Source organism: Lissotriton vulgaris, unplaced genomic scaffold (genome assembly GCF_964263255.1).
Source record: "Lissotriton vulgaris unplaced genomic scaffold, aLisVul1.2 SCAFFOLD_711, whole genome shotgun sequence".
Classification (NCBI taxonomy): domain Eukaryota; kingdom Metazoa; phylum Chordata; class Amphibia; order Caudata; family Salamandridae; genus Lissotriton; species Lissotriton vulgaris.
In genome coordinates, this window is record NW_028255171.1 from 831,727 (window position 1) to 850,072 (window position 18,346).

General features: G+C 46.8%; 1 protein-coding gene across 14 annotated transcripts; it reads right to left on the minus strand.

Annotated features, from left to right (window-relative positions):
* Nucleotides 1–2,125: 2,125 nt before the first annotated feature.
* LOC147659204 (uncharacterized) lies at nucleotides 2,126–4,813 on the minus strand. Of its 14 annotated transcripts, none has more exons than XM_086951898.1 (3): nucleotides 4,314–4,813; nucleotides 3,585–4,229; nucleotides 2,126–3,248 (listed from the first exon to the last, which is right to left on the minus strand). In XM_086951898.1, exons 1-3 carry the CDS (start codon nucleotides 4,462–4,464, stop codon nucleotides 2,548–2,550), a joined length of 1,497 nt encoding a protein of 498 aa, XP_086808024.1. In that variant the 5' UTR covers nucleotides 4,465–4,813; the 3' UTR covers nucleotides 2,126–2,547. The 14 variants fall into 14 exon arrangements, with proteins under 14 accessions (XP_086808024.1, XP_086808016.1, XP_086808021.1 ...); XM_086951890.1 differs by having other exon boundaries at nucleotides 2,126–3,695; nucleotides 3,780–4,097; nucleotides 4,182–4,813; XM_086951895.1 differs by having other exon boundaries at nucleotides 2,126–3,593; nucleotides 3,762–4,066; nucleotides 4,154–4,813.
* Between the last annotated feature and the right edge of the window lie 13,533 nt (nucleotides 4,814–18,346).

The following is an 18,346-nucleotide window of genomic DNA, read 5'->3' on the forward strand; positions in this document are numbered from 1 at the left end:
AGCGTTCTCTTCGGTGGCGAATAGATCTAACCAAGGCTCTCCCCACTACTGAAAGAGACCTAGCACCACCTTCGAGTGAAGATGCTATTTGTGATCCATCATGCACTGGCGGCTGAGTTCGTCCGTCCTGGCGTTCAGTGAACCTGTTAGGTGTTGAACCACCAGAGATATGCCCTGATGTTCCAGCCATGTCCAAAGGCGAAGAGCCTCTTGACATAGGGTCCACAACCCCACCCTGTCCTGTTTGTTGCAGTCCCACATGGCGGTGGTGTTGTCCGTGAACACCTGCACCACTCTTCCTTTGACAGAAAGAAAGAATGCCTTCAGTGCAAGACAAATCGTCCGGAGCTCCAGAGGGGTGATGTGGTGCCTGGACTCCGCCAGAGACCAGAGGTCTTTGATCTCCGCCATTCCCACATGGCTGCTCCTACGCAGGAGTAACGCATCCATTACTACTGTGAACTCAGGTTGGGGAAGGGAGAGGGATCTGCTGTTGACCCAATCCTGGTTCCGGAACCACCATTGCAACAGACTTGCAGTCCCCTCTGAAATCTCAAAGTCATCGGAAAGATTCCCCTGGTGCTGCGCCCACTGGAACTTCAGGTCCCACTGCAGAGCACGTATATGCCATCGGGCATGATGCACCAGCCGGATGCAGGAGGCCATGAGGCCCAGCAGCCTCTGGGTCATTCTCACAGAACCCCGGGATGGAGGCTGAAACATCGGTATCATATCCTGAGTAGCCTGGACTTGCTGCTAGGGAGGATAGACCCAAAAATGTGCTGTGTCCAGAACCGCTCTGATGAAAAGGAGCATATAGGAGGGAATCAGGTGCGACTTCAGCAGGTTAACTGTGAAACCCAGCAAATGCAGGAAGTCTGTCGTAGTCTGGAGGTGGGAGACGACAGCCTGGGCGAGCTCACCTTCAACAGCCAGTCGTCGAGAGAGGGGAAGACTGGAACTCCTGATCTGCGCAGATGAGCTGCGACCCCCGCCATCACTTTCGTGAACACCCGGGGGGGGGGGCTGGTAAGGCCAAAGGGGAGCGTGGAAACTGAAAATGCGTGTGGCCTACCGTGAACTGTTGTTAATGCCGGTGGGCAGGCAAGGCGAGGATGTGAAATTAAGTGTCCTGCAAGTCCAACGCTACCATCAAATCTCCAGGGTCGAAGGCAGACAAGACCTGAGCCAAGGTTAACATCTTGAACTTCTCCTTTCAGAGGAAGCGGTTTATGTCCCTGAGGACTACGATAGGATGCAGGCCTTTGTCCTTCTTCGGTACCAAGAAGTAGTGGGAGTAGCAACCCGACCTACTTCTGGCACAGGGACACATTTGATAGCTCCCTTGGCAAAGAGATCCATAACTTCCTGGAAGAGAAGGGCCAAATGATCCTCCGACATGGGATGAAATCACCACTAACGGCATGACCCTTACGCACTCCGCTGCTTGCGGAACTCCACGTAGACCGCCAGAGTTTTTTTGTCACTTTGCGGAGTTCCTCACTGAAGAACTCCACATAGGCTTAATCTTATCATGAAAAAATAGATATCAGTCATATGTTAAGAAACAAGGGTGAGTAGAAACCTTTTGGGTGGAGTAAAATTTAAGATATTATTATTGTGATTTTTAGGGCAATTAGTTGATTTTTGCAAGCACTAACACTTCTCTGTGTAAAGTAAAGACCTTGAGAGTTTTGTAACTTTCAGATACTCAAATTGTGGATTCTGTTGCAAAGAAAAATATTTCCAGGCCTGAAATTTCTTTGGAGGTTGCATGCGGGCAGCCTAAGTTATCCTGTAAGAGATTTTTGATGAATTCTATTGCAACCACAATATGTGCTCTCTCATGTAAAGTCAGGTTGTTAGAAGCTTTTCTGCAACTCAAGATACGCCTCACTTTTCACCTGGTGTGGATGCATTTCTTATGTTTAGTGATATCTCCTTTCTGAGTATAACGTTTCTGGCTTTCCCCTCCTGTATATGGCTTTAGTCCAGTGTGAATTCTCTCATGTGAAATGACATTGTATTCAAGACTAAACCTTATCTGACATTCAGAACACACATAAGGCTTTCTTCCCCGTGTGAGTTCGATCATGTCAAGTGAGAAGTAATTTGTAACCAAAACATTGCTTGCATTTCGAGCACTCATAAGGTTTTTCCCCAGAGTGGGATCTCTCATGAAGCATAACTCTGTCTTTCAGATTCAAGCTTTTATGGCATAAGGATTTTCTCCAGTGTGGAGTTTCTCATGGTGAGATAGTGTTTTTTCTCTGGAGCTTTTCTGGCATTCAGAGCACTCATAAGGTTTTCATCAGTATGGAGTCGCTTTTGGTTAGTGAGGATGTGCCTGTCAAATAGGAATTTCTGGCATTCACAGCGTTGGTAATGTTTTTCCCGTGTGTGCGTCTGCTCATGTAGAGTGAGATTGAGTATAAAATTGATGTTTTTCTGGCGTTCTGAGCACTGAATTATTTTGATGGTGTGTTTTCTTATGGCGCTTGTAACCATCACTACCTCTGAATCTTTACCTTTAGAGCACTAATAATTTTATTCACCAGTGTGGATTCTCACATGTCCAGTGAGATGCGATTTACGGCTGAAACATTTTAGGCATTCGGAGCACTGATAAGGTTTTTCCCCAGTGTGGAATCTTATATGCTGAGTGAGATTGCTTTTTTCAATGAAACATTTCTGGCATTCAGAGCACTGATAAGGCTTTTCCCCAGTGTGGATTCTTATATGCTGAGTGAGACTGCTTTTTTCACTGAAACAATTGTGGCATTCAGAGCACTGATAAGGTTTTTCCCCAGTGTGGGTTCTTATATGCTGACTGAGACCACTTCTTTCACTGAAACATTTGTGGCATTCAGAGCACTGATAAGGCTTTTCCCCAGTGTGGATTCTTATATGCTGACTGAGACCGCTTTTTCCACTGAAACATTTGTGGCATTTAGAGCACTGATAAGGCTTTTCCCCAGTGTGGATTCTTATATGCTGAGTGAGACTGCTTTTCTCACTGAAACATTTGTGGCATTCAGAGCACTGAAAAGGTTTTTCCCCAGTGTGGGTTCTTATATGCTCAGTAAGTCTGATTTTTTCACTGAAACATCTGTGGCATTCAGAGCACTGATAAGGTTTTTCCCCAGTGTGGGCTCTTATATGCTGAGTGAGATTACTTTTTACACTGAAACATTTGTGGCATTCAGAGCACTGAAAAGGTTTTTCCCCAGTGTGGGTTCTTATATGCTCAGAAAGTCTGATTTTTTCACTGAAACATCTGTGGCATTCAGAGCACTGATAAGGTTTTTCCCCAGTGTGGGTTCTTATATGCTGAGTGAGATTGCTTTTTACACTGAAACATATCTGGCATTCAGAGCACTGATAAGGTTTTTCCCCAGTGTAGGTTCTTATATGCTCAGTAAGTCTGTTTTTTTCACTGAAACATCTGTGGCATTCAGAGCACTGATAAGGTTTTTCCCCAGTGTGGGTTCTTATATGCTGAGTGAGATTGCTTTTTACACTGAAACATTTGTGGCATTCAGAGCACTGGTAAGGTTTTTCCCCAGTGTGGGTTGTTTTATGTTGAGTGAGTCCTATTTTGTCACTGAAACATTTATGGCATTCAGAGCACTGAAAAGGTTTTTCCCCAGTGTGGAATCTCACATGTGCAGTTAGAAGTGATTTAAGTTTGAAATCTTTTGGGCATTCAGAGCACTGATAAGTTTTTTCCCCAGTGTGGGTTCTTATATGCTGATTGAGACTGCTTTTGTAACTGAAACATTTCTGACATTCAGAGCATGGATAAGGTTTTTTCCCTGTGTGGGTTATTGTATGTTGAGAAAGACTTCCTTTGTTTTGGAAACTTTTCTGGCATTCAGAGCACTGAAAAGGTTTTTCCCCAGTGTGGGTTTTTATATGCACCGTGAGTTCGCGTTTTTCACTGAAACATTTCTGGCATTCAGAGCACTGATAAGGTTTTTCCCCAGTGTGGGATCTTTTATGCCGACTGAGAACGCTTTTATCACTGAAACATTTGTGGCATTCAGTGCACTGATAAGGTTTTTCCCCAGAGTGCGTTCTTATATGCCGATTGAGAACTCTTTTTTCACTGAAACATTTGTGGCATTCAGAGCACTGATAAGGCTTTTCCCCAGTGTGGATCTTTCTATGCCGTGTGAGACTACTTTTTACACTGAAACATTTCTGGCATTCAGAGCACTGATAAGGTTGTTCCACAGAGTGGGTTATTGCATGTTGAGAAAGGCTTTCTTTGTTACAAAACCTTTCCTGGCATTCAGAGCACTGATAAGGGTTTTCCCCAGTGTGGATTCTTATATGTTCAGTGAGATAAGATTTACGCCTGAAACTTTTTTGGCATACATTGCACTGAAAGTGGTTTCCCCCAGTGTGCATTCTGTCAAATTCTGTGAGATAAGATTTAGGGCTGTATCTTTTTTGGCACATGTAACTTTTTTCCCCAACTTAGGTTATTTTACCTTGATTGAGGCGGTTTTGAACACTGAATTTGTTCTCACAGTCATTGTTTTTATAAGGTGTATTCCTAGAGTTAATATCTCTATGTTTCGTTTTCTCTTGCTTATATGCCACGGTAAGAGGGAACCTGATTTTAGAGTCGAGCTTGTTTAGATAATGTTCAGCATTTATCTCTATAAGAAATTGTGTGTAATCTTCTTAACACTTGAATTGAGCAAAATATGTCTGGAAGCAGCCCTGTAACACCTGTCAAAATGTTTCTAGCAGATAATAGTCTTTAGGTCTAGCCTCTCCGGCAGCAACTTATTTTGTGACTGAAGATTTTCTCAAATCTATTTGTATAGGTTCTTAGCAATGCAGTGATAAGGTGTTAGTCTGATATTTAATGATTAAACTGATAAGTACCTTTTTGCACTGATGTAATGGCAGTAACTGAGGGCGTTAGAACGTGCACAGTACTATTGTGGATCATTAGTCGCAGAACATCAGTTCCTTTTACCCTTTCTATGTTTGGTGTAAGGTTAAGATTTGTAGTTCTGAAGACGAGGATTTATTTACATTACCTATAGCGCAACGGTGCACATTTAATCCATTTTTATCTTTAACAGTTTTACATATCCCTCATGCACAGCAGACAATGTTGAGGCAATTTACATAGAATTACAGAACAGTACACAATAAAAAGGAAACAATCTGAGATGGTCATGTACACAATAAAGTAGTGAATTTTTAAGGTTTTCGCAAGAGTGAGCAGAGTGGGTCGTGGTTTTCTACCCAGAGGCAGATAGTCTCAAACTTGTGTAACTGGATAAAAACGGTTGTTGAACAAAGGTGATTTTCCAATCTTTTGGTTGTTAACGTGTCAGCTTCGGAGTCTTCTCTCAGCGTCTTTTCTTTGATGGTCTGCAGAAGAAACTTTTTGTTATAACTTTCTTTTATGCAGTGTGTGCTTCCTCTCTGGAATTACATGATGTTTTAGATGAAGGTTATTCTGTGCACAGATATGGCTTTGCTCTGGGTTAATGAAATGCTAAATTAGAGACTTCACTTACAGTATAGTACTTTCCTCGTCTTCCACTTCCTCGCCACACCTAGATTTTGGAAATTGTTTAAATGTAGAATGCTGGATGTCCTTCAGTTTTTCAAAATAATCCTTCTTATGGCACTGACTTCAGTTGCCTGGTGCTAAATCTTGCTTTCTTCGTCAGTAATTTCAATCACCTATAGTATTAAAATTAAATAGTTAATACATGAAAATTTCTAAAAATATAATTTACAAGCCAAATCAATGCAGAGTTGCAGAATTTTGAAAATGTTGAGCAGAGTGTAGAATAGTAGCCTGAGAGTACTTGGATGTAGGAGTGAGGATTTATAGAATTTTCAACATTTTATTAAGCTCACAAAGGATACATGCACCCTATGAACTTGTAACATAGATTCCCAAAGGCAACCTAATCTATTGTGTGCTGCGAGGACTATGCCTAGACATATCCCTCAACTATGGTCCAGAGTATGAATCAAGGGCAATGAAATTAAGGAGTACTTTCATGTGCTCATTTTATTCCACCTGATTATCAGTTGTTGGGTTTTTCTGCACCTGGATGTACCGGGTGCAGAAAAACAGGACACAATTTTTTTCCAGACAGGAAAATTAGACTGAAAAGACGCACAAGACTCTGGGTGCAGCAGAAGCAGCCAAGACTTATGCTGTTTTTTTACAAACTGGGAGAAACACACAATTCTTCCCTTTGTTGGACATTTCTTTACCCTTTCCTCCCCTGCTTCACCCATCGCCCCCCAACCAACCACATGCATTTATCTACCACCTGCTTAAAACTAGTGGTAAATAAAAGCAGAAAAACACTATGAAATAGAGAATGGATGTGGTGTGACAGGCAGAAGAATCTGTTCCTCGTGGCAACTCCCCAGTCCATGGCGTCAAACTTGTGACTGCACGTTACTGTAAATGTACCACAAAGTAAAAAAACAAAACAATTACATGAGATTTTTCTGTCACTCCAGTACTGTGCAACTTCTAACAAGGGACTATGAGAAATCTTGGATCGGTCCTGTGACCTGGAGGGTCACACCAAGTGTGCCCTTATTTAAGGCAGAGGACTGTCATGGGTTTAACAGCTAGAGCGGTGATGGCAATGAATCCTGTTGTAAGGATCAATAGCCTGATGAGATCTTTGCATCATGGTTAGTGGAGTGGCGTCCTACTGACACACTTATGTAATGCTCCATTTCTATGCCTGTGCCATGACTTTGCACTAACATCAAGTGTGTGTTTAGGGTGTTCGTGTGCGTAGCATAAAAGCAATGTGAGAGTGCGACAGTAAACTGCATCTCCTGCCTGCCAGTTGTGTATGCAAGTGGGACCATCTATCCCTCTTTTAAACCCTAGTTCAAAGTCCTCTGTTACCAAGGAATAATGTGCTCTACAAAGTACTCAGGTGCCTGCTGTGCCACTAGGGATTGTGTCAGCCTGACAGTCTATCTAAGTCGAGGGGACATCACCTGCAGGAAGAATTACTTAATAGAGAAGCTGTGTATCTGTCCTGAAGAGCCTAGAAGTCTGCCTAGAATCTTGCCTGTCTTGTAAGAAAGGGAAGGGAGTTTGACTATCCAGCAGGAGGACAAGGCTGTCCTGGAAGAACCAGGTGTGACACATCCCCGGTATTTGTAGGGCGGCCGGAAAGCCATCCAGCAGGACCAGCTAGTCTAAGGGATGCCAAGACTCTCCCAGCAGTTCAAGGCAGAAAATAAAACTCTACAACAACGTGATTGTTGAGGCCCAGTAGGACGATTGTGGGCTGCCAACATGCCCGTTCAAGGTTGCATTTGCCAAATTCCTAACACAACAGGGTCTGAATCTACTGGCTTCCTGAAGAGCCTGTGTTGGGCTTTTAGCTGCTAAATTTCTGACTACTCTGTGTCAGAGGCCCATGAGGGACTACAACTACTCCAGTGTCGAACACCCTGTCTGAGCTTACGCCTGTGGTCCAGCCGGCCACAGTGTGGGCTTAATTGCTGACGGTCGGGCCTCCAGAGGGGCTGCACTTACCGACAGGCCAGGTGTGACTGCTACCTTGGGACTGCTGATCTTCAGGCAAAGGCAAAGAAAAGACAGAGTGGGTGCCCTACTGTATGCAGCCTTACATCCAGGACAAAAGCGCTCCACAATAGTCTGCTGGTGGGTCACTGCTCTCTCGAGTGTTCGGGCGTGCCATTCAAGTGCCGGGAAACAGGAAAGAGACCCAGACAAGACTGACTCATCCTTTGGAAGGATAAGACGCTTACGACAGAGCATACACGCATTGGGGTGACTGGAGTGACAGAACTGCACCTATACTATATTCATGATACTCCTAAATGCCCCTAGAGGAGAAGAGGGTATCAGAACCAGACGCACCTGCCTGCAGCACATGGTAGTCTGGCATGCCTGCACCATCCTTTCACCCAGACTAGCCATAAAGTTGATTTTAGAGCTGCTACGCACATAGCAGGGGGAATCTCAGACCATTCGCTGGTGGAGGTGCAACTTGATGGCCCGGTTGTGGACTTCATCCTACCCCCAAGGGTTGATCCGTGATATTTAAAAGACAAGACGTTCAAAGCTCATATGAGAGATAGAGCAGAATTCTATTTTAAGGAGAATGGGCGGCCTGTTGAATCAGCTTGCGTGCTACAGGGTGAATTCAAGCCAGTGATTCGAGGCCAGACACAAGCCTTGATTGGGAGAATGTCGAAGGAACGTAAATTGAAGTGCGAGTCTCAGGACAAGGAATGTGCTTTCCTAGAGGTTCGCTAGGCAAGTGGGGAATCAGTTTCTATCACATTACACCATCAACTGAAGTAGCACACATTAAGAGCACTAATGGAAAATAGTGTGCACTCATGCGCTGGCTACCCAGCATTGTTTCTATGATGTCGGTGATAAAGCCAATGAGATGCTTACATGGTTAGAGAGACAAGACATAGGACGGAACTGGATCCTTGAGGACACAGACAACAAGGGGACGGAAATACTGGAAAAGAGACTTCCTGAAAGAACTGACCCTGCCAATGCTAACAAATAAGGACCTAGACGCACTAGACCAAGACCTGACAGTAGACTGAATAAATTACACAATAGGAACCTTGCAAACAGGGCAAGCGACTGGACCTGATTAGCTCCCGTTAGAATTATATAAAAGCATGATGGATAAAATCAGGGAGTACCTCCAGAGTATATGAAAATAAGGGTGTCTCCCGGAGGACCAAAGAACGTCTGAGGTGGCGGTCATCCCAAAAAGGACGAACCGGCAACTGAGTGTGGGTCTTATAGACTTATCTCCGCGCTTAATATTGAGACTAAGGTCCTTGCGAACGCACTGGCGATCTGCCTGCGGACAGTATTTGCAACAGTGGTTCATCCTGATCAATCAGGCTTTATACCACACCAGGGAACGCGCTTAAATATCCGACACCTAATGGAGTACCATATGTAATAGGGGATTCCTTTGCTGAACCAGTGGCGCTGCTATTAAGCTCTTGTATGTGGCCCCTCTAGCGCGCATGTGTGTCAATAATACAGTCTACCGAGTCTTTGCCGTCCGACAGGGATGTTCCTTGTCTCCTATGCTCTTCACACTTGTTTGGGTTCACCAGGACCTCTCAAATGGGGTATTCCAAGTGATCAGGATATAATATCAACTGGAAGAAGTCCTTAATATTCCTGCTGGTGGCAGGGACCCTGCGGCTGCACTCTAGGTGCACAGTTCGGGGGGCACTACATGGCTTTAAATATTTGGTTGTATTCATTACAAGAGAGCACAGGCAGGAACATACTCCCGAAATTAGACCGTCTTTGCTGGGATGCCCCACACTTGCGGATGCTCCCGCTCTCCTTACTGGGCCAGGTGGCCCTATTTAAAGTGATGACCCTCCAGGGCCTCCTGTACATTGTGCAAAAAATGTCCTTTAAGTTCCCACCAGACATTTTTTTTCAAAAGGTAGTCTGAGAACTTCAGCTTCTGTTGTGGGATGGTGGCACGTCACGCTGAGTAAGTTGCAGAGGGGAGTTTATTAAGATGGACTGGCGGTCCGGAGTATTCACAAGTATTACTGGGCCACGCAGCTGGTGGCAGTCAACAACTGGGTTTTTGCGGACTGTGAGGATCCTGCTTACCGGGTAGATAGATTGGCCATGGGCAAGAGAGGTTACCCCACCCCGGTGCTGTATCGAAGAAAGTATGAGTGCACCCTACCTACTCATACCCAAACATTGGTAAGGGTGAGGAAAGAGGCTACCAAGTGTTTAGACTGAGAAGGTAAGCTGACTGAAATTACTCCACTGTATGAAGGTGATATCTTAAGTGCAGTGGGAGGATTGCAGGGCTTCACAAAATGGGGATTGATTAGCTTATAACGGCCGGGCGATGTGTGGAGGGGACAGGCACTTGTGTCCTTCACGATTCTACAACAAAAGTATAAATTAGGTGAATAAAAACAGTTCTGACATTTGCAGGTGGCCACGCTCTGCAAAGTCACATCCAGGAAGGGGGGCAGTTGTCTGATGCATCCCGACTGGAGGACCAGCTGCTAACTAATCCACTGACCGAAAAAGCAATCTCAACCATCTATAGGAAGTTGATCTACAGTTCTCTGGATCCCTTGGGGACGCGGAGAGCTGTGTGGGAGAGGGATCTAGGCACGCTTGGCGAGGGTGATTGGGTTGAGGCCATTCAGGGTGTCAGGGAGTTGGCAATTAGAACTCATTTTTGCCTAATTTAACTGCAGATAGTGATACTGCCAAATCAATGACCCTGTTTACATTAAAGGGCAGCTTGAACTCAGAGCTCAACAGACTCGATTGAATAAATGACCTGCACACTGCTTATCTTGCCAAGACACAGGTACTTTGTAAATCTCTTTTTATTGAACAAATGCACAATCGATGGTGTTGACACCGAAAATACGGTGCACATTAGTGAGAGTGATTAGACTAAAAACACAAAGTCTGCAAATATAGAGTGAGTAGCATAGCTTGGCTTGTCCTGACACTCCCTAGCCAAATCCCACTACATAAAACTAGATTGCCCTTTATCGAAGGCAGGTAGTCCTCCCAAGGTTCTGGAGGTCGCTGGGCTGCAAGGCGACTTGCCTTTTGATTCAGGATCATCCAGGGATGCAGACAGGCCAGTAGGACTGGGACCAAGTCCATAGTTCTCTACAGAGCCTCACCAGCAGAGAAGGCTGCAGTGCCCGGCTCTTCTAAGGTCGCCAAGAACTGAAATTCAGGGTCTGGGGATGCAACCTAAAATCTTGATTTAAGGGTGTTACAAGGGAGTGACAGGTAGAGGCTAATGGGCCCCTTTCCTGGGGTGTCTACACCCTCTATCATGCCCACCTTCTGTGGGAAGGGGACACAGTCCTAGCCCTGATTGGATAAGTCCCACCATCTTCAAGATAGTGGGCACTACAAAGTGTACTACACTTCGCCTTCAGCACCTGAGGGGTGGAGTTGACAGAGGGAGCGGGGGGTGCACCTCCTGTTCTATCTAAGGTTTCCCACCTGTCCTTGCACCTAAAAGGGGGTGAGGACAGGAAGATTGCTTGCTCCCTCTAACAGAAGAGGCTGGGGTCGCATTACCAAGGCGGCAAGGCCTTTGAAATTCCCTGCCACAGATGGCTCTGCCTGACCAGGGGGAGGTGTGAATACCTCCACCCAGGAAAGGCATTGTTATCGACCTCAAAGTGCGCAGGCACTCTCCCCATGAGGACAGGATACTGTCTGGTGGTAGCAGGCTGGCTCAGGCCAGTCGGTGCCCACACTAAGGATTGGTAGATCTTAGGGGACCCCCCTAAGGGGCACTCTGTGTGCAATTTTTTATAAATTGGACACTGCAATCAATGCAGGTTTAATGTGCTGAGATGTTTGGTATGAAATATCCCATATATCAGAGAAACCTTCATGAGGCTGGGGAACTCGTAATGAAAAGTGTCCAGCCAATGTACTTACTATAGAGCTTCCCTGGTCACTTGCAATATCCCGGAATCAACAAGGATATTGCTGGGGCATATCTGCTCATGCAGTCTAGACATCGTTAACGTTAATAGAACTTCAAACATGGGAGGTGGGAGACCCACCACACTTATGAAGGAGTCCCCTGTCCTCCAAACTCTAAATAAGGCACTTGCTCAGCATTGGAAACGTCTATTTTAAGGCTAGCTCTGAGTAGCTGATAGTTACCAGTGGTCGGCAAAATGTTATACAAGCTGCAAAGTTACACAGATCTCGTTTGAAACCCTTAGTACAAACAGAGAGTGGAGGTAATAAAGAAACTGTACGGGCAGGGGGCAGGATTGAAATGAAATTAAATGAAAAAGGCTTTTATATAGCGTCTGGCTACCAAGAGGCAGGACTAAAGGGGGGACCCTTAGGGGAAGAGCCAGGTCTTCAGCTGTTTCCGGAAAGCCAGGTGGTTAGATTCTTTCCGGAGAGAGAGTGGTAGGGAATTCCAAAGCTTGGCCGAATTGTATGAGAAGAGGCAACCACCTGATCTGGCCCTCATTATTCTAGGAACCTCTGCCAGGTGGCGCTCGTCAGAGAGAAGTCTTCTGGAGGCCTTGAGTGAGGAGAGGCAGCCACCTGATCTGGCCCTCATTATTCTTGGAACCTCTGCCAGGTGGCGCTCGTCAGAGCGAAGTCTCTGGAGGCCTTGAGTGAGGAGAGGCAACCACCTGATCTGGCCCTCATCATTCTAGGAAGCACTGCCAGGTGGAGCTCGTCAGAGCGAAGTCTTCTGGAGGCCTTGAGTGAGGAGAGGCAGCCACCTGATCTGGCCCTCATTATTCTAGGAACCTCTGCCAGGTGGAGCTCGTCAGAGCAAAGTCTTCTAGAGGCCTTGAGTGAGGAGAGGCAGCCACCTGATCTGGCCCTCATCATTCTAGGAAGCACTGCCAGGTGGAGCTCGTCAGAGCGAAGTCTTCTGGAGGCCTTGTGTGGTCTAACCAGTGCCTTGATGAGGGGTGGACCGTTTCCCTTCAGAGATTTATGGGCGACGCGTAGAGCCTTAAAGTGGATTCTCTCCTGTACGGGGATTGGTATGTTACTGACCAAACTCACTGGAGAAAAGAGAGGATTAAAAAATAGGATCTACGATATGGGATGGACCAATCAACAAGCATTTGCAATGCAATAGGTCTCGCAGCATTAAAGTTTGAGTTATTGGCATTGTATATGACAATGTGTTGCATTAAATTTTTAGCAAAGTCTGTATTGGTGTATAAGGATGATTTGCATGATGATAGCTGTTGCAATGCAAAATTTTAAGCAATGTTGGCAATAATATTATATTATAATAATACTGAAAGTTACTGTTGTACTTATAAGCATTTCTGTAGCGCATAGTGATGTTGTGGTGCCCCTGAGTGGTGCTGTGGTGGTGCCGAGTGATGCTGTGGTGATAGGATAGATAGTGAGGGCGATAGATAGATAGAGGGAGGGCGAAATATAGATTGAGGGAGGGCGAAAGATAGATAGAGGGAGTGCGAAAGATACATACAGGGAGGGAGATAGAGGGAGGTCGAGAGAGAGATAGAGGGAGGGCGAGAGAGAGTTAGAGGGATAGAGGGAGGGCGAGAGAGATATAGAGGGAGGGCGAGAGAGAGATAGAGGGATAGAGGGAGGGCAAGAGAGATATAGAGGGAGGGCGAGAGAGAGATAGAGGGATAGAGGGAGGGCGAGAGAGAGATAGAGGGATAGAGGGAAGGCGAGAGAGAGATAGAGGGAGGGCGAGAGAGAGATAGAGGGATAGAGGGAGGGCGAGAGAGAGATAGAGGGATAGAGGGAGGGCGAGAGGGAGGGCGAGAGAGAGATAGAGGGATAGAGGGAGGGCGAGAGAGATATAGAGGGAGGGCGAGAGAGAGATAGAGGGATAGAGGGAGGGCGAGAGAGAGAGAGAGATAGAGGGATTGAGGGAGGGCGACAGAGAGATAGAGGGAGGGCGAGAGAGATAGAGGGATAGAGGGAGGGCAAGAGAGAGATAGAGATAGAGGGAGGGCGAGAGAGAGATAGAGGGAGGGCGAGAGAGATAGAGGGGTAGAGGGAGGGCGAGAGAGAGATAGAGGGATAGAGGGAGGGCGGGGGAGATAGAGGGAGGGCGAGAGAGAGATAGAGGGAGGGCAAGAGAGAGATAGAGGGAGGGCGAATGAGAGATAGAGGGATAGAGGGAGGGCGAGAGAGATATAGAGGGAGGGCGAGAGAGAGATAGAGGGATAGAGGGAGGGCGAGAGAGAGATAGAGGGATTGAGGGAGGGCGAGAGAGAGATAGAGGGATTGAGGGAGGGTGAGAGAGAGATAGAGGGAGGGCGAGAGAGATAGAGGGATAGAGGGTGGGCGAGAGAGAGATAGAGGGATAGAGGGAGGGCGAGAGAGAGATAGAGGGAGGGCGAGAGAGATAGAGCAATAGAGGGAGGGCGAGAGAGAGATAGAGGGATAGAGGGAGGGCAAGAGAGAGATAGAGGGATAGAGGGAGGGCGAGAGAGATAGAGGTAGGGCGAGAGAGAGATAGAGGGAGGGCGAGAGAGGGATAGAGGGATAGAGGGAGGGCAAGAGAGAGATAGAGGGATAGAGGGAGGGCGAGAGAGAGATAGAGGGATAGAGGGAGGGCGAGAGGGAGGGCGAGAGACAGATAGAGGGATAGAGGGAGGGCGAGAGAGAGATAAAGGGAGGGCAAGAGAGATAGAGGGATAGAGGGAGGGCGAGAGAGATAGAGGGAGGGCGAGAGAGAGATAGAGGGAGGGCGAGAGAGAGATAGAGGGAGGGCGAGAGAGAGATAGAGGGACAAAGGGAGGGCGAGAGAGATATAGAGGGAGGGCGAGAGAGATATAGAGGGAGGGCGAGAGAGAGATATAGGGACCCTGACTCCGACCGAGGTTGGCCCGGCCTCGGACTGAGATCGATGGGTGTTCTTTTTGTAAATCCCTGAGTTGAGCAGTGGCACCAAGGTGGACTGACCATACCACTTTCATCTGCCATCTTTGAAGCCTCCATGATCTGTCCGCACAGTATTCAGGTGCCAACTGTGTGACTTCCAAAGGCTACCTGCACAATTTGGATGGGGAACCTGTGCAACCTAGATTAGTGTCTATGGAGCCTTCAGGGACTGACCCAGTAGTATATACAATATATGAAGTTATTGTTACTATTTTCACTGCCGGTCCTTTTTCTGGAAATGTCTGACTGTGTGTTATATGGTCTGCAATAGACTTCACATGCAACGTAAGTTAAGAGACTGCTCAATATTTCCATGTGACTGCTGCACACAGACAAACGCGACTTCCATCCGACGCTCGTTTGGAGACACTCACCATCAGGATTATACTTGAAAGGGGAACAAGTTTGCACTTTTCACCCTTGAAAATAAAACCCTGTTTGTATATAGCGCTTGCTGCTGCCGATTTGCTGCCATATAGCACTGTACATACCATGCTATATATGTATATTAATTGCCTGGCAAGGGTGAAAAGCTGCATTTGTCCTTCCAAGGTCCGAACTTTGACATGTATGCTGCACGCTAAACACAGCAGCAGGCGCCTGGTTCACTGAACTATCTCAGTTCCCTGATTAGGCAGGTTAGAGCATTTGAACCGGCATATCCATGTCAGAAGTTCCTCATTGCAAGTGTGGCTGGTTGAGAGCAATGCTGAGAGGTTTTTCAGTGAACTCGTGTGCTTTACAGACACGTGTGCCCGTCATGCAGACGTTGTCACTCAAATAGTAAACTGTGCGTGAATGGTGAATTTAGAGAGGTTTGGGGGAGCTGGTGAAGTAAAGGTGTCAAGCTGGTTTCCGCACACATTGTTTCTTCTCTTTTCAGAATGGCCTTTGACTGTGGGACCCAATAAAAACCTTTGTGCATCAGTGTGATTTCTTAATCACAAGGATTGGGACTCAGCCTGGAGGGGTGACAAACCGCAGCATAGGGTAACAATTACAACTGCTGCGGACTGCTAATAGACGCCACAGTCACTGTTTAAAGCAGGTGGTTCAAAGTAGTATTTCGGTGTTTTTGTTGTATATGTGTATTTGTTGAGCATTCCAAAATTGAAGGAAGTACACCAATTAAATTAAAGTAACTTATGGAGCTAATCTAATTATTGGTGGTAAATACCAGGAAATCAGCAGTGGAGAAGACAGTGGGACGGTACTAGAGGACGTGTCATTACTGTCGGTGTGCCTACAGTGATGTACATCCGAGTGGCATTGGCCGTGAGCAGCAAAGATGATGGAGGACTTTCAATTGGAGGAGGTGAGGTTTGAAGGTGCAAAGACACATTTGACATTTTTATTACACTCGTGAAAATTATTAAATTCAATTCACATTTGATAGAATTTCACGACTGCAGAATTTTGCACATTGTTTTCCGCTGACAACTGGTTTAAATAGAACCCTGCCACTACCTCGCGTGATTTTTGAATGCGAGGTGCCCCCCTGTTCCATTTGCACATGAAATTCTGCAAAGTGGATTTTGCAAAATGTCCCTTAATTTCGAGTAGTTTTCCAAAAATGTAATAAACAATATTTTGCCATTTCATGTAGGTCTGAGGAGAGAACGTATGTTCAAGGAGTGGGAATGCAAGTAGAAAGATGTCAGAAAAGCACATTAAGTCAATCATTAGATGGGACAGGGAGAGTTCGGTGGCATGGACAACGATTTATCAAAATACGAGGTAACAGAAGTGACATCACATACCTTTGCGACCCGATATCACAGACTTCTCAGCAGCTTCCTTTTTTCTGCTCAGGAGCTATGTGAAGGGCAAGTGTTTCTGCCCCTGCCTTCATGATTCACGAGGCCCTGGGTGAGAAGGGCCGTGCAGGGGTACCCAGAGGCATATAGATGTGGCAGGTGCCAAACCTGGTTTCTGTAATGTTTAGTGGTGGTATTGGTGAGCAGTGCTTCCACAAGTGCGGAAGTGCCCCATTACACGTTCCCTGTTAATTACGCGGGAGAAAACAGGTTTGGAGCTAAAGATTCCTTCTAGTATCCCACCCATGAGTAATTGAGTATCACAAGTTATCCCCCCATAAAATAATCTAAATGCACTGGAATTATTGGGCCTGTTGTTTGTGTCCCCACCCCTCCCAGCCCTAACCCCCTTTAAAAATAATCTGATAGACCTGTTATTATTAGGTCCTTTTGTGCAGGTTTTGTTCGTTTCCTGGGAGTTAACACTGTCGCTTCCTACTACCTGCTGCAGTAGGGTAGCTGCTTCAGGTAAGGTGCGAAAGGTGTGGGCGGGGAGTGAGCTGGCCAGACCCTCTGTATTCTGGCTGCGCAGCATGGTCTGCTCCCCCGGGGTGCCATTCAGAGACAGAACATCAAACCTGGCCTTTTTCCCGAGGACACGGCAGCCATGTTGTCTCGCTTGCTTAGAGGGAACTGGAAACATGCTGGGGGCGGGGTGGGGCACCGGACAAAGGTTGTTTTAGAGAGCCGGAGAAGCATACGTCTAGTTATAAAAAAATCTACGGAGGGCAAGGGGCCAACGAAACAAATGCTCTTCCCGGCCTGTCAAGAGAGAAGTGTAATTGTTTCAGTTTTTATAGGATTGGTGGGCTGGCCGGAACCTCTGTATTCTGCCTGCGCAGCATGATCTGCTCCCCCGGGGTGCCGTTCAGAGACAGAACATCAAACCTGGCCATTTTCTCGACGACACGGCGGCCATGTTGTCTCGCTTGCTTAGAGGGCAGGAAACATGCTGGGGGCGGGGTGGGGTACCGGACAATGGTTGTTTTAGAGAGCCGGAGAAGCATCCGTCTAGTTATAAAAAAATACACGGCGGTCAAGGGGCCAACGAAACAAATGCTCTCCCCGGCCTGTCGAGAGAGAAGTGTAATTGTTTCCGTTTTTATAGGATCTCTTAAAGATACAGCACCCTGTTTATGATGTTTTGCAGCAAGTGTCTGGCTGTAATGCCTCCCATGTCAAACCTTGAAAGCAAGACTATAAGTTCCGGATATAACTAGGCGGAGAAAAGCAACTGGAAACAAGAGAGAGAGACGCGGCGCTCTGCAGACTGTCTGCAGGACAGGGCACCATCGACAATTTAATAATTACAGGGATCGTCCACATGCCGCAGGGATCTAAAGTCACTAGAGCTGAGCCAACCATTGCCGCCCGAGGTAAAGGGTCACTCGCGGCCTGTTGCGATGAAGTCAGTTTATTAAAACAACATCCTTTCCTCCTCGCGCACACTGGGCATATGTTCCCCATTAGGTCCGCGCAGATCTGTGCATTTTGTGATGATGTCAGCACCGCGGGGTGACTTTGAGTTTATCTGTATGAGAAAAACGCTGAGGACCAAGCAATGAGGAAGATTTCAAAAAATCTTGCGGGATTTTGGCAGGAATAGTGAGCTGCACAGCGGGTGGAAACTTAAACTGCAACAATACTTCACTCGAGCCCTCCTCTGCCTCCGCCTCTCCCTCACTCTCAGTCTCCGTCAGAACAGCCCACACACGCACGGCTCCAGCGACCAGCAGAGGCAAACACAGCAGATTCAGACGCCTGCCTGTTTATCAGCGCCGCGCGCCCCTCTGCAGACTCCCCCTGCATTCCACGAGGCGCGCGTCGTGATCCGATTCTTTCTGCCATGCTGTCTGAGGCAGAAGCTCACGCGCCCAACGTAATCCTATGGAAAAACGCTGCGCGTGGCCAGCTCTTGTCTCCCTTCGTTGTCGGCTGATCCGGCAGCTATAGTTCTCGTGGCGAGAACGCGCTTAGCGCGCGTTCGTTATAGCGAGACCTAAAAAGTGATTTAGATCTGCGTTTGACATAATCAGTAAACAGAACCAGA

What these genes read in the sequence shown, in the direction of transcription:
- LOC147659204 (XM_086951885.1), bottom strand. Translation starts at nt 4,464, where the DNA reads ATGTGCCAAAAAAGATACAGCCCTAAATCTTATCTCACAGAATTTGAC.